The sequence below is a fragment of the Giraffa tippelskirchi genome, chromosome 2, assembly GCF_054371585.1.
Source record: "Giraffa tippelskirchi isolate mGirTip1 chromosome 2, T2T-mGirTip1v1.2.pri, whole genome shotgun sequence".
NCBI classification, from domain to species: Eukaryota; Metazoa; Chordata; class Mammalia; order Artiodactyla; family Giraffidae; genus Giraffa; species Giraffa tippelskirchi.
Window position 1 is genome coordinate 78,671,782 of NC_137276.1, and position 13,590 is coordinate 78,685,371.

General features: G+C 36.9%; 1 protein-coding gene across 14 annotated transcripts in view; it reads right to left on the minus strand.

The window, feature by feature from the left end:
• ZNF25 (zinc finger protein 25) overlaps positions 1-13,590 on the minus strand; it is a 24,104-nt gene continuing 10,514 nt past the window's right edge. For 5 of the 14 annotated variants that reach the window (XM_081569207.1, XM_081569209.1, XM_081569208.1 and 2 more), the window contains 4 exons: positions 6,057-6,183; positions 5,674-5,769; positions 3,859-3,922; positions 1-3,358 (listed from right to left, as the gene is read on the minus strand). In XM_081569207.1, coding sequence (XP_081425333.1) covers positions 2,305-3,358; positions 3,859-3,922; positions 5,674-5,769; positions 6,057-6,183 — 1,341 coding nt within the window. In that variant the 3' untranslated portion in view covers positions 1-2,304. Of the gene's footprint in view, positions 3,359-3,854; positions 3,923-5,673; positions 5,770-6,056; positions 6,184-13,590 lie in introns of all 14 variants that reach the window. The other 9 variants (XM_081569215.1, XM_081569217.1, XM_081569216.1 and 6 more) reach the window with 4 other exon arrangements.

Here is a 13,590-nt window from a genome sequence, read left to right on the forward strand (position 1 = left end):
TAGGGATCAGTTAATTTAGATAATGTTTATTTCATAATTTACTGCTACATTCCATCAGGGTATTTGTTTTGATGTTATGACAGTCCAGCAGCTAAAACATATCTTTGAAAAAAAATTCTAATGCTTATAGTCTTGTAACATATATACAATGCACATAACAAAGATACTGCAAAAAACTTCCACCTACCCACAAACTGATATAAGCATAATTTCTGAAACACATACCATATATAAAAATATACCTCTATGTTGGCTGTGATGCTTTCAGCTCTAAGAAAACTTGAGTTTGTAGGGTACCAGAAAGTAACTCTCTTAGGCCCTGTGGGGCACATGGTCTTCTTTAGCCTACTCAGCTCTGCTACTGTAATGTGAAGGCAGCCACAGGCAAAACAAACAAATTTTTATTACTGTTCTAACAAAAGTTGAATTTACAGATACGTAAGTTTGAATATCGTATAGTTTTCACATCACAAAATAATCTTTTTCAACCATTCAGAAAGGTAAAACATTGAAGGCAGTGGGCCAGATCTGAATCACTTGCAGAAAAATGTACAACCAAATCAAAGCAAGGCACTGCAGCAGTAAAGTGAGGGGCGAATGCTGGTAGCCAACCTTTTATTTATTTTGCAGAATTCAAGAAATACAAATTATTATGATAGTATCTAACATATAGTTCTTCCTTTGTCTCAGACACTATTCTAAGTGCTTTAAAAATATTAACTCATTTACAACTCAAAGCAATCCTATTATCGCTTTTTTTATGAAAAGGGAAACTGAGGCACAGAGAGGTTAGGTGCATGCCTCATGCTAGAAACAGCCTGGGCAGGAGGAGTCAAAAGTCCATACTCTTAACATCTATGTCATGTTGCTTCTACTAGAAAGAAAAAGGTAGTGAAGAACATTTAGGACTCTCGTACAAAATATAAATTCAGACAGCTCTGCAACTTGCTAAAACAACACTAACATAGATATTTCTTCACATAGTACTGTTTTTTACTGTGTAGGGATTTTCAGCTGTTTTTAAAAATGAACTTGTTGTTTAGTTGCTAAGTCACACCCAACTCTTTTGTGAACCCGTTGACCACAGCCCTCCAGGCCCCTCTGGACGACATTTCCCAGGCAAGAATACAGGAGTGAGTGGGTTGCCATCCCAACCCAGAGACTGAACCCATATCTCCAGCACTGGCAGGAAGATTCTTTACACTGAGCCACTAGGGAAGCCTTTTACCTATAAATGTATCCCTAATGTAAAATTGGGCCAACCATAAGAGAGTTGCAAATTTTACAGAAACATTTTTATATTCTTCTGAAGGATTAGTTCAGTAAAATCCATATCCATTCAGAGATAGGGGAAAAAAGATACATTATAATTTTAAAAGAATACCACACTTAAATACACATTCTGTTAACAACAGGAGTCCCCGCTGAGACTAAATGAGAGATATCTTCATATACATAAAAGTTACTGAACTAAATAAGGCTACATATTTCACTATGTACAATGGGTTCACGTGCACATCAAACATCCACAATCTGTGTTCTGTAGCACACTGACGTTCACACATAAGTCCTACATACTAAAGGACTTTTCACATGTGTTAATGATGTCACATTTTTCAATTTATTTGTGCTTTTTACAAAACTTCATATACCTGACATTTGCAGGTTTCTTTAAAAGAAAAACAACCTTGTAATCAGATTTCTGCAACATGACTTCTAGTAAGTATAAGTATTTCCCTCATACATATTCTCTTAGAATTTTTGTTTAAAAGGTTTCACGTATTTAAAATATTTTTAAAAAGGTTCTATACTTTATATCACTGAAGCATCACTTCTTGATAAAGCCTTCCATGTATGTTGTAATCTTTGTGATTATCTCATTTTAGAATGTGCTAATGAGTCCAACTGGTATAAAAAGATTTCTGAATGCTCAGGATACTGATAGAAATTTCTCATTTATGATGGCTACCCTGACAGAAATTTCCTGATGTTCATTTTTCTTATAGGATTTCTCTTGTATGGTTTATATGTTGTACAATAAAGTATGACTTCTGAAAGAGAGGTTTCCCTCATGTTTTACCATTTGTAGTGTTTCTACCATGTATGTTGTCTGAAATTTAGTAAAAGTCTGACATATGGTAAAAATTTCTCCCTAACAGATTTATAGAATTTCTCTCCATGATGAAAGAATGTGGCTGAAATTTTCCCATATTGATGATATTTCATAAGGTTTTTGTCTTGTGTGAGTTATCTGATTATTCTGAAGGACAAATTCAGACAGCAGAATTCTCCAATTGATATTTTTTATAAGCTTTTCCCTTCTGTGTGTGTCTTCTGATGTGCAGTGAGTTTTGATTTCTGAAAAAATGTTTCCTTACACTCCTTACATTCATAGGGTTTCTCCCCTGTGTGTTTTCTCTGATGTATGACAAAATGTGACTTCTGAGAGAAGGATTTCCCACATTCCTTGCATTCATAAGGTTTCTCTCCTGTGTGAGTTCTTTGATGTAATCTGAGGACTGAATTCACAGAGAAAGATTTACCACATTCATTACATTCATAGGGCTTCTCCCCTGTGTGTTTTCTCTGATGTTTAGTGAGGTCCGATTTATAGTAGAAGGTTTTTCCACATTTATTACATTCAAAGGGTTTCTCCCCTGTATGAGTTCGCTGATGTACTGTTAAGGCTGACTTCTGGTAGAAGCATTTACCACATTCCTTACATTCATAGGGTTTCTCTCCCGTGTGAGTTCGCTGATGAGTTTTGAGGTGTGAATTTCTAGAGAAGAATTTCCCACATTCCTTACATTTATAGGGTTTCTCACCTGTATGTGTTCTCTGATGTACTGTGAGGTGTGATTTCTGGGAAAAGGACTTCCTACATTCCTTACATTCATATGGTTTCTCCCCTGTGTGTGTTTTCTGATGTACCATGAGGTATGCCTTAACATAGAAGAACTTCCCACATTCAGTACATTCAAAGGGTTTTTCTCCTGTGTGTGTTTTCTGATGTTCCATGAGGTGTGGCTTCTGGTAGAAGGATTTCTCACACTGATTACATTCGTAGGGTTTCTCTCCTGCATGAGTTCTCAAATGTCTACTGAGAGATGACAGATGGTAGAAAGTTTTCTTACATTCTTTACATTCATAGGTCTTTTCTCTGGTAGGAGTTTTTGGTTGTCTTGTGTGGTCTCCATTCTGAGAGACAGATTTCTCACATTCACTGGGTTTGTCCTTTGAATGAGTATGCTCATGTATTATGAGGATAGACTTCTGGTAGAAGGACTTTCCACATTCATTACATTTATAGGTTTTCTCATTGGTATGAGTTTTCTGATGTTTCTTGAGTTCTCCATTCCTAGAGAGAAATTTCCAAATTCGTTAATGTATAAGACTTTGTGGGTGGGGGTTGGGGGTTGGGTCTGCTGTGTATATTTTCCAAGTAACTCTGAGAACCGATTTCTAGAGGTTTTTCCAATATTCATTAGATTCATAGGGTTTCTCCATTGTGAATATTCTATGTTGACATATACTGTGGTTTAACATTTGGTAGAAAGTATTTCACTTGCATTATATTCTCCAGGTCTCTCAACTGCCTGAACATGACTTTGTATAATAAAGCCTCTCTTATTATGTAAATAAGAAGAATCAAAAGACTGTTTCAGAGTTTTAATCTCCTGATCTTGAATTATAAAAGGTCTCTATTATGAAAGAGGGCTTTCCCATTTGGATTATGTCCTTTGGAATTTGCTTCAGTTTTCTCATTTATCGTTAACTAGGGCTCTCCCACTTCCAGTACCCCTATTAATACCTTTTCTTAAAAAGCTTCTAATCTCAAAATTGAATTCTTGAACTTGCCTTGAATTTTCAGCTTGGCTTTCTGGGCATCTTGCTCCTTGGTCATGAGTATTGCATAGGTCTTCTACAAAGGAATCCAAAATTTAATACTTTATACATCTTAACACATTATTATTGGTCATAGGGTGGATTCTTAGGCTTCAGGCCACTATTCTCAAATGAAGGAATTCTTAAGTGCAAACTTCCGCTATCTCAGTGGCTTAGAAAAAACATATAAATAACACTAAGACCTGCTATAGCAAAGAGGGAGGGACCTAGTTATAAATCCAAGTAACTGTGACACTACAAATATGACCTTAAAAACTTGGAGGAGAAAGTGAAGACAAAACAAAGAAAAAAAAAAAACAAAAAACACAAAGAATACGGAGCAGAAAACAAAAGATACTCAAAGTGCTGCTGAACAAGAATGTGTGACTCACAGAGCATGATGTGAGCCCATTAAGGACAATGAATAGTAAGTAAGGTGATAAGGAAAATTAGTAGACAACTGTGTTCACTGGAAATATCAAAGGAAAGATTACATTAGATGAAGGAGCCAAGTATAGGTCTTTACCCACTCAAACCTAGTTTACAGTGTTAGGATTCCTAGTAATTAGACTATAAACTTCCACTTTATTCCTCTTTGCTCGTACCCAACAATCTAGATGTCAACACTAAAATGACCTTCTCAGAACATCCATTTCTTCATGTTTAGAGGAAAATTCTTCTCTTTCTAGTTGGCTTAATTTTTGCTGGTTCAGTAGACCCAGAAACACATACATCCAAAAGGAAAGATTTAAAAAAAAGCAGAGTACAAGCCATCCCACAGAATGAATTCCCAGTTGTAGCACCAGAGATTTTCAGTGCTGACCACCAAATATTGCATCTGTGACTCAACACTAGTCTTATTCTGCTTTCATATCTTAGCTCCCACATCTCTGCTTCAATTTTCTACATGATCTTTAAAGAGTAATTATTCAAGGTCATTCTAGAATCTTTACAGACCTTCATGTTTATTCATTTTTAAATGCTTGAAAAAAAAAGTGAGATTATGAGTAGAGATTTGAGGTTAGAATTTCATGGCACTTGTAAGGAAAACATAAAGTTATTTGATAGGGATGTGTGCAAGGTTAACTTGGGATACTCATGAAATAAAATCTTATGTATAAAAAGCATTTAAGAGAGCAGATAAAATGAAGATTAGCACATGTTTTGGGGCCACAAGGAAAAATAAGATGCAGCAGGCAATAAAGGGCCAAACTAGTTCTTGACAGAAAATTAGGTATATTTTGTATCAACTCTGAAATAATATAACTGATGAAAGGCATAATGATTTGTAATCTGATTTCAGAGATTAAAGAGAGAATAGTAAATTAAAATGGGTGCTGAAAATCTAAGGTATTTTGTTGTTAATGAAAGGAGGAAAATGGCATTTGAAAATTTTATAAGATAGATTTTATAAACACTTTAAGATTATAGCTGCATACTTTAATGGCAAGAAGTAACTGGAAATTCTAGCAAAAAGACAAAATGAGAGTTTAAGTGAAAGTTAGTATATAGGAAAGAGAAATAAATCTACTTTAAAAATGTCAAGCAAAAGAGGGAATTTTTTTTAAACAAAAATCAACCATCTCCATCTGCCCCACACAAAAGAGGGAATTTAGATGGGGAGAACAAAAACTGGAGGTGTGATTTATGTTGCTTACATATGCAGATCAAGTATCCTCAATCATTTCCAAAAGTTTAGGGCATTTAAAAAAGAGATTCTTGAAAAAAAATTTCAGAAAGTCAAAGGCACCAATTCCAACCCCCTTATACATATAATTTCTAACTTACCAGGGTTGTTCTGATGTGGAAATTGTACTTCTAATATCCATGGTTCTTTTCCTTGCTTCAACTTGAAGATTGCATTTGGCCTGTTTGCACAATAGCCTATTAATAGAAAAGATAAAATAACACAAATTACTTGGGATACAGCAACTCTGAAGGATAAGGAAGTGCAGGTTAGGATCAGAACAATGAAGGTCTCACATAGATTTGGCAAATTTATTCTATTAGGGGAGTGCATGGGGACACAAATATTTTTCTGCTACCCAAAATGGATTCATCAACTTTGACTGTGAAAACAATGCTAATATTCAACCCTACAGGGGACTTACAAATTCCAGTAAGTGAGAAAGGAAATGCAAACTACTGGGAGTTACAGAAGATTTCCTCACCCACTGAGATGAGGTGACTGTAGTTCTCCTGCATCACTTCTCTATATAGGGTCCTCTGAGCAGTGTCCAGCAATTTCCATTCCTCCTGGGTGAATTCCACAGTAACATCCTTAAATGTTACTGGTCCCTGAAACAACATATTTCAATTCAAACTGAAGTGATCAAAATAGAGTACCATTAAAAAGACACGTAAACTAGCTGTTAATGTGTTAACTATAGGATTTACTCTGGAGAGTTAAGATATACTGCTACTCTGTACCCTGTTGTACACATATATAAAATATTTGTTCAGTATATATTTACTAAGATATCACTCCATGCCTAGAACTCTGCTAGAGATACAAAGATGGATGAATAAGCAACTATTCTTGTCATCAAGGAGTTTACATTCCAACAGGGAGGCAAAGATTAAATTCATAAATGCAATATGCATAGCAGGTGCTATGACAGAAGTATGTACAAGATAAAAGCTGGTCAAAAAGAATGGCCAAGATGGTGGAGAAGGAAGACTCTGAGCTCACCTCCTTCCACAGGCACACTGAAATCACAACTATTTACAGAGCAACTATCTTTGAAAATGATCTGAAGAATAGCAAAAAAGATTTCCCACAACTAAAGTTATAAGGAAGGAACCACAATGACATAGATAGGAGGGGTGGAGACACAATATAGTCAAGACCCACAGCCCTGAGTAGGTGACCCACAAATTGGAGGATAGTCAAAACTGCAGAGGTTCTCCCCAAGGAGTCAGAGGTCCAAGCCCCACATTGGGCTCCCCTCTGAGGGGTCCTGCACCAGGAAGACAAATCCCCCAGAACATCTGGCTTTGTAGGCCAGTAAAACTTGAGAGCCAGAGGGCTATGGAAAATAGACACTCCACTCTTAAAGGACACATGCAAAATCTCACATGGTCCAAATCATAGTGCAGAGGCAGTAATCTGAAGGGAGGCTGGCTGAGACCCATTTACAGATCTTGGAGAGCCTCCTGGAGAGTCAGGAGGCAACTGGAACTTCTCTCGGAGACACAGACACTGGTAGCAGCCACTTTGGAAGCTTGTTCTACTATGAGGACATTGGTTCTAATAAGCACCATTCTTAAGTCCTCCCTCTAGCCTATTAGTGCTAGAGGCTTACTTGCCAACCAGTGAGCCATCACCAATCCCGGTATACTTCAGGCTATTCAGCCAGCTGCATTGGGTCCCAGTCCAGGAATCCCATAGGACATGCAGCCAGCCAGGCAGGGACCCAGCCTCTCCCAGCAGTGGGCCAGTAGCCACTGCATGAGGCAGCGTCTGGCTTCCAGCAGGGTTGAGGTTCAACTCTGGCTGCTAGTGTGCCCACAACAGTCAAGCCCACAATAAGGAAGGATTCATGTAGCCCATACATAAGGAGCCCTTAGAGCTTATAGCTCTGATGATCAGAGAAGCATATACTGCTGGGTTTCTCAGAACATCTCCACATAAGATTACTTCTCTAAGATTGGGAAATATAAACAACTTACCAAATGCATAGATATAAAAACAGAGGATTAAGCAAAATGAGACAGAGAAACATGTTCCACACAAAAGAACAAGACAAAACCTCAGAAAAAGGATTAAATGAAGTTGAGAAAGCATTCTACCCAATAACAATATCGTTTATGAATATAAAAATGAAAACCTTTAATAAATTACTAGTAAATCAAATCCAGCAAAATAAAAAATTAGATTATAATTTACACTGTGACTTTGTGTGATTTATCCCAGGAATGCAAGAATGGCTCAACATACAAAAGTCAATTAATTACATTAACAGAGGAAAGGGAGAAAAGCAGAAGATCATTTCAGATGATGCAAAAAAGCGTTTGACAAAATTCAACACTTTCATGATAAAAACATTTAGTAAACTAGAAATAGAAGGAAACTCCCTCAAAATGATATTTTTAATCCACCTCTAAGCCAGGTAACTTTATACTCAGTAGTGAAAGACTTAAAACTACATATAGAATATCCCTAAGAATCCACAAAAATAGAGCTAATAAACAAAGTCAGCACGTTTCAGAATTATAAGATCAACACACAAACATCAGTTGTGTTTCTATTTACCAGTAATGAAAATCCAAAAGAGAAATTAAGACAATTCCATTTAATATAGCATCAAAAAGAATAAAATACCTAGGGATAAATCTACTCAAGGAGTATATAAGACTTATACACTGAAAACTGCAAAACATCACTGGAAGTATTAAAGAAGACCTAAATAAAAGAAATGACAGTATGTGTTCGTAGACTGTAAGACAATATAGTTCAGGTGACAGTACTACTCAAAGGAATCTGTAGAATCAATGCAATCTCTATTAAAATCTCAATGACTTCTGCACAGAAATAGACAAGCCAATCCTTAAATTTATATGGAATTGCAAGGAGTCCCTAACAGTCAACCAAAATTGGGAAAGAAACAGAGGACTCCCACTTATTTAAAATCGTACTGTAAAGCTTCAGTATCAAAACAGTGTGACTGGCATAAAGACAGACATATTGTCCAACAGATAGAAACAAGAGTCTGAAAATAAAACCATACATCTATGGCCACCTCATTTTCAACAAGGAAGACAAGACCATTCAATGGAGAAAGAATAATTTCTTCAACAAATGACACAGGCAACTAGATGACCACATGCATAAGAAGAAAACTTGACCTCTACCTCACTGCATATAAAAAAATTAATTCAGCATAGATCATTGACCTAAATATTAAGAGCTAAAAATATAAAACTCAGAAGAAAACATAGGAATAAATTTCCTTATCTTGAATTTGGCAACAGATTCAAGATATGACACCAAAAAGTACAAGCACTAAAAGAAAAATAAACTGACTTTATCAGCTTTAAAACTTTTACAGGGACTTCCCTGGTGGTCTAGGTTAACACTCTGTGGTTCCAATAGAAAGGGCATGGCTTTGATCCCTGGTCTGGGAACTAAGATCCCATATGCCACACAGTGTGGGAGCCAAGAAAGTATAATAAATAAATTAAAATTTGCATGCATCATAGAATAGTGCCAAAATAGGAAAAAAGATAACTCATAGAATAGAATAGAATATTTGCAAATCATATATCTGGTAAAGGTATATTATCCTGAATATATAAAATATACTTAAAAATTCAGTAACAAAAAAGATAACCCTGACAAAAAATGGGCAAAGAAATTGAGCAGACATTTCTTTAAGTTATACAAATGAGCACATGAAAAGATGCCCAACATCATCATTAGTCTTCAGGGAAAAGCCAAATCAAAACCACAATGATATCACTTCCCATTCATTATGATGAGTGTTTTAAAAAAACAAACAGAAAATAACAGGTAATGGGGAGGATGTGGAGAAACTGTAATCCTTATACATTGATTGTGGGAATATAAAATGGTACAGCTGCTATGGAAAAGTTCGTCAGTAACTCGAAAAGTTAAATACACAATTACCATACAACTGATCAATTCCACTTCTAGATACATACCCCAAAAATTTGAAAACAGATACTCGTACACAAAAGCTGTTGTGGCACTATTCACAACAGCCAAAAAGTGAAAGCCACCTAAATCTCAATCAATGGATGAACTGATGAACAGTTGAACTGATGGATGAACTGATGAACAGTGGTATGAACATACATGGAATATTATTTTTCATAAAAATGAAGTATTGATACAAGGTATAGGGTGAATGAACTTGGAAAACATGCTAAAAGAAAGAAGCCAAACATAAAAGGTACATATTATATGATTCCACTTATATGAAATATTCAAAATGGGTAAATGCACAGAGACAAAGGCTAGGGGAGGGAACAGGTTAACAACTATTTAATGGGAATGGGGTTTTCTTTTGGGATGGTGAAAATGTTTTGGAACTAGATGTTGTAGGGATCCACAACATTGTGGATATACTAAATTGTACCCAAATGTATACTTTAAAATGGTCAATATTATGTGAATTTCACTTCGATTAAAACCAATAAGACCTTCTAACAAATCTTAAGGCCCAAATGGTATCAGTGGTGAATTCCACCAAACATTGACAGTGAAACAATAGCAATTATACATAATCTCTACCATAAAACAAAGAGGAGAGAACTGTTCTCAATTTGTTTTATGAAGCTCATATTACCCTGATACCTAAACCTAACAGAAACATTACCATAAAAGAAAACTACAGTGGAGGTTGGCACCTGTTTGTACCAGATCAAGAGTGCTAGTTGTTAAATTTTTGGCAATTGATTAAAATTATCTTGTAGCTTGAAATTAGCCACAGCAGGGGTATTTATACCACAAAAAATTGGTAAACAATACAATACCAGGTGTCTCTCTCAGTACCCAAAACTCTGATCATTAAACATTCACCAGCATATTGACTACCAACCAATATCTCTCATGGTTATAATACAAAAATCTTCAACAGAATATCAGCAAATCCACTACCTGATTTCAAGACTTACCGCAAAGCTGTATTAATTGTGTTATTAGCAAAAAGATAAACTCTTAGGATCAGTGGAACAAAAAGTGTGTCCAGTAATAGAACCACACGTATAATTTTGATAAAGGTTCAAAAAAATTCAATAGATAAACAGTCATTTCAAAAAACAGTACTGGAACAATGGACACTTAATCAAACTCCAGACTTCCACTAGTCTTTTCCTTAATGTCCCTTTTTCCATTCCATGATCTAATTCAGAATACTATATTGCATTTAGTTGTCATATCTCTTCTGGTTTGTGATAGTCTTTCCTGTGTTTTATGACCTTGATAACTTTGAGAAATACTAGACAGATACTTTTTAGAATGCCTTTTAATTTTTATTTTGTCTGGTGTTTTTCCTTTTGATTCAGTTCAGTTCAGTTCAGTCGCTCAGTCGTGTCTGACTCTTTGTGACCCCATGAACTGCAGCACGCCAGGCCTCTCTGTCCATCACCAACTCCCAGAGTCCACCCAAACCCATGTCCATTGAGTCGGTGATGCCATCCAACCATCTCATTCTCTGTCCCCTTCTCCTCCCGCTCCCAATCCTACCCAGCATTAGGGTCTTTTCCAATGAGTAAACCCCTCGCATGAGATGGCCAAAGTATTGGAGTTTCAGCTTCAACATCAGACCTTCCAATGAACACCCAGGATTGATCTCTTTTAGGATGGATTGATTGGATCTCCTTGCAGTCCAAGGGACTCTCAAGAGCCTTCTCCAACACCACAGTTCAAAAGCATCAATTCTTCAGCGCTCAGCTTTCTTCACCGTCAGCTCTCACATCCATACATGACCACTGGAAAAACCATAGCCTTGACTAGACGGACTTTTGTTGGCAAAGTAATGTCTCTGCTTTTAAATATGCTATCTAGGTTGGCCATAACCTTCCTTCCAAGGAGTAAGCGTCTTTTAATTTCATGGCTGAAATCACCATCAGCAGTGATTTTGGAGCCCCAAAAAATAAAGTCTGACACTGTTTCCACTGTTTCCCCATCTATTTCCCATGAAGTGATGGGACCAGATGCCATGATCTTAGTTTTCTGAACGTTGAGCTTTAAGCCAACTTTTTCACTCTCCTCTTTCACCTTCATCAAGAGGCTCTTTAGTTCTTCTTCACTTTCTGCCATAAGCGTGGTGTCATCCGCATATCTGAGGTTATTGATATTTCTCCCAGCAATCTTGATTCCAGCTTGTGTTTCTTCCAGCCCAGCATTTCTCATGATGTACTCTGCATATAAGTTAAATAAGCAGGGTGACAATATACAGCCTTGACGTACTCCTTTTCCTATTTGGAACCAGTCTGTTGTTCCATGTCCAGTTCTAACTGTTGCTTCTTGACCTGCATACAGGTTTCTCAAGAGACAGGTCAGATGGTCTGGGATTCCCATCTCTTTCAGAATTTTCCACAGTTTATTGTGATCTACACAGTCAAAGGCTTTGGCATAGTCAATAAAGCAGAAATAGATGTTTTTCTGGAACTCTCTTGCTTTTTCGATGATCCAGCGGATATTGGCAATTTGATCTCTGGTTCCTCTGCCTTTTCTAAAACCAGCTTGAACATCTGGAAGTTCACGGTTCACGTATTGCTGAAGCCTGGCTTGGAGAATTTTGAGCATTACTTTACTAGCATGTGAGATGAGTGCAATTGTGCGGTAGTTTGAGCATTCTTTGGCATTGCCTTTCTTTGGGATTGGAACGAAAACTGACCTTTTCCAGTCCTGTGGCCACTGCTGAGTTTTCCAGATTTGCTGGCATATCGAGTGCAGCACTTTCACAGCATCACCTTTGAGGATTTGAAATAGCTCAACTGGAATTCCATCACCTCCACTAGCTTTGTTCGTAGTGATGCTTTCTAAGGCCCACTTGACTTCACATTCCAGGATGTCTGGCTCTAGGTGAGTGATCACACCATCGTGATTATCTGGGTCATGAAGATCTTTTTTGTACAGTTCTTCTGTGTATTCTTGCCACCTCTTCTTAATATCTTCTGCTTCTGTTAGGTCCATACCATTTCTGACCTTTATCAAGCCTATCTTTGCATGAAATGTTCCCTTGGTATCTCTAATTTTCTTGAAGAGATCTCTAGTCTTTCCCAATCTGTTGTTTTCCTCTATTTCTTTGCACTGATCGCTGAGGAAGGCCTTCTTATCTCTCCTTGCTATTCTTTGGAACTCTGCATTCAAATGGGAATATCTTTCCTTTTCTCCTTTGCTTTTCACTTCTCTCGTCTTCCCAGCTATCTGTAAGGCCTCCTCAGACAGCCATTTTGCTTTTTTGCATTTCTTTTCCATGGGGATTTTCTTGATCCCTGTCTCCTGTACAATGTCACAAACCTCTGTCCATTTTGATTAGACTAATCTAATCCTTTTGATTAGACTGAGATTATAGGTTCTGTGGGAGAATTAACCCAGAGCTCTTCTTATCACAGTATATCAGGGGGTACATCATATCACAGGTGATGTTAACCTGGATCACTTTCTAAGATAATGTTTGTCAGTTTTCTCCGCTGTAGAGTAACTATATCTCTTTTTCATACTCCATTCTTTGAAAGCAATCACTAAGTCTAGCCCCTATTCAAGAAAGGAGAAAATAGGGCCCATCTCCAAGAGGGGGTTGAATCTAGATATATTATTTGGAATCCTTCAAAGGGATCTCCTTCTTCCCATTTATTTATTCAATCATTTACTTATATCACTATGGTCTCAAACATTTATTGCTTGGGGTTAGAATCCAATACTATTTTATTTATTTTGTTGCTCAAATTGTTCCAGCTTTGCCATGAGAAGCTCTTTGGGGTTGGTGCCTATATCCATTTGACATGTCCCCATCACTCTGCTTTTGAGAACTTCCTTAATTTCTAATACTACAAAATGCTCTGGGCTTATTTTATGTTAGCCTTGCCTTTGCCCTAGAATCAGTCAGTTTCTCTGTGGAATTCTGGTTCCTTTTATTGTAGAATGATATTTAGAAACCAAGATCTGTGTGCAAGGTTTGCTCATAGCTACTGAGATGTCCCTGCTTACAGGCCCTCTCAGCAGACAGTAAG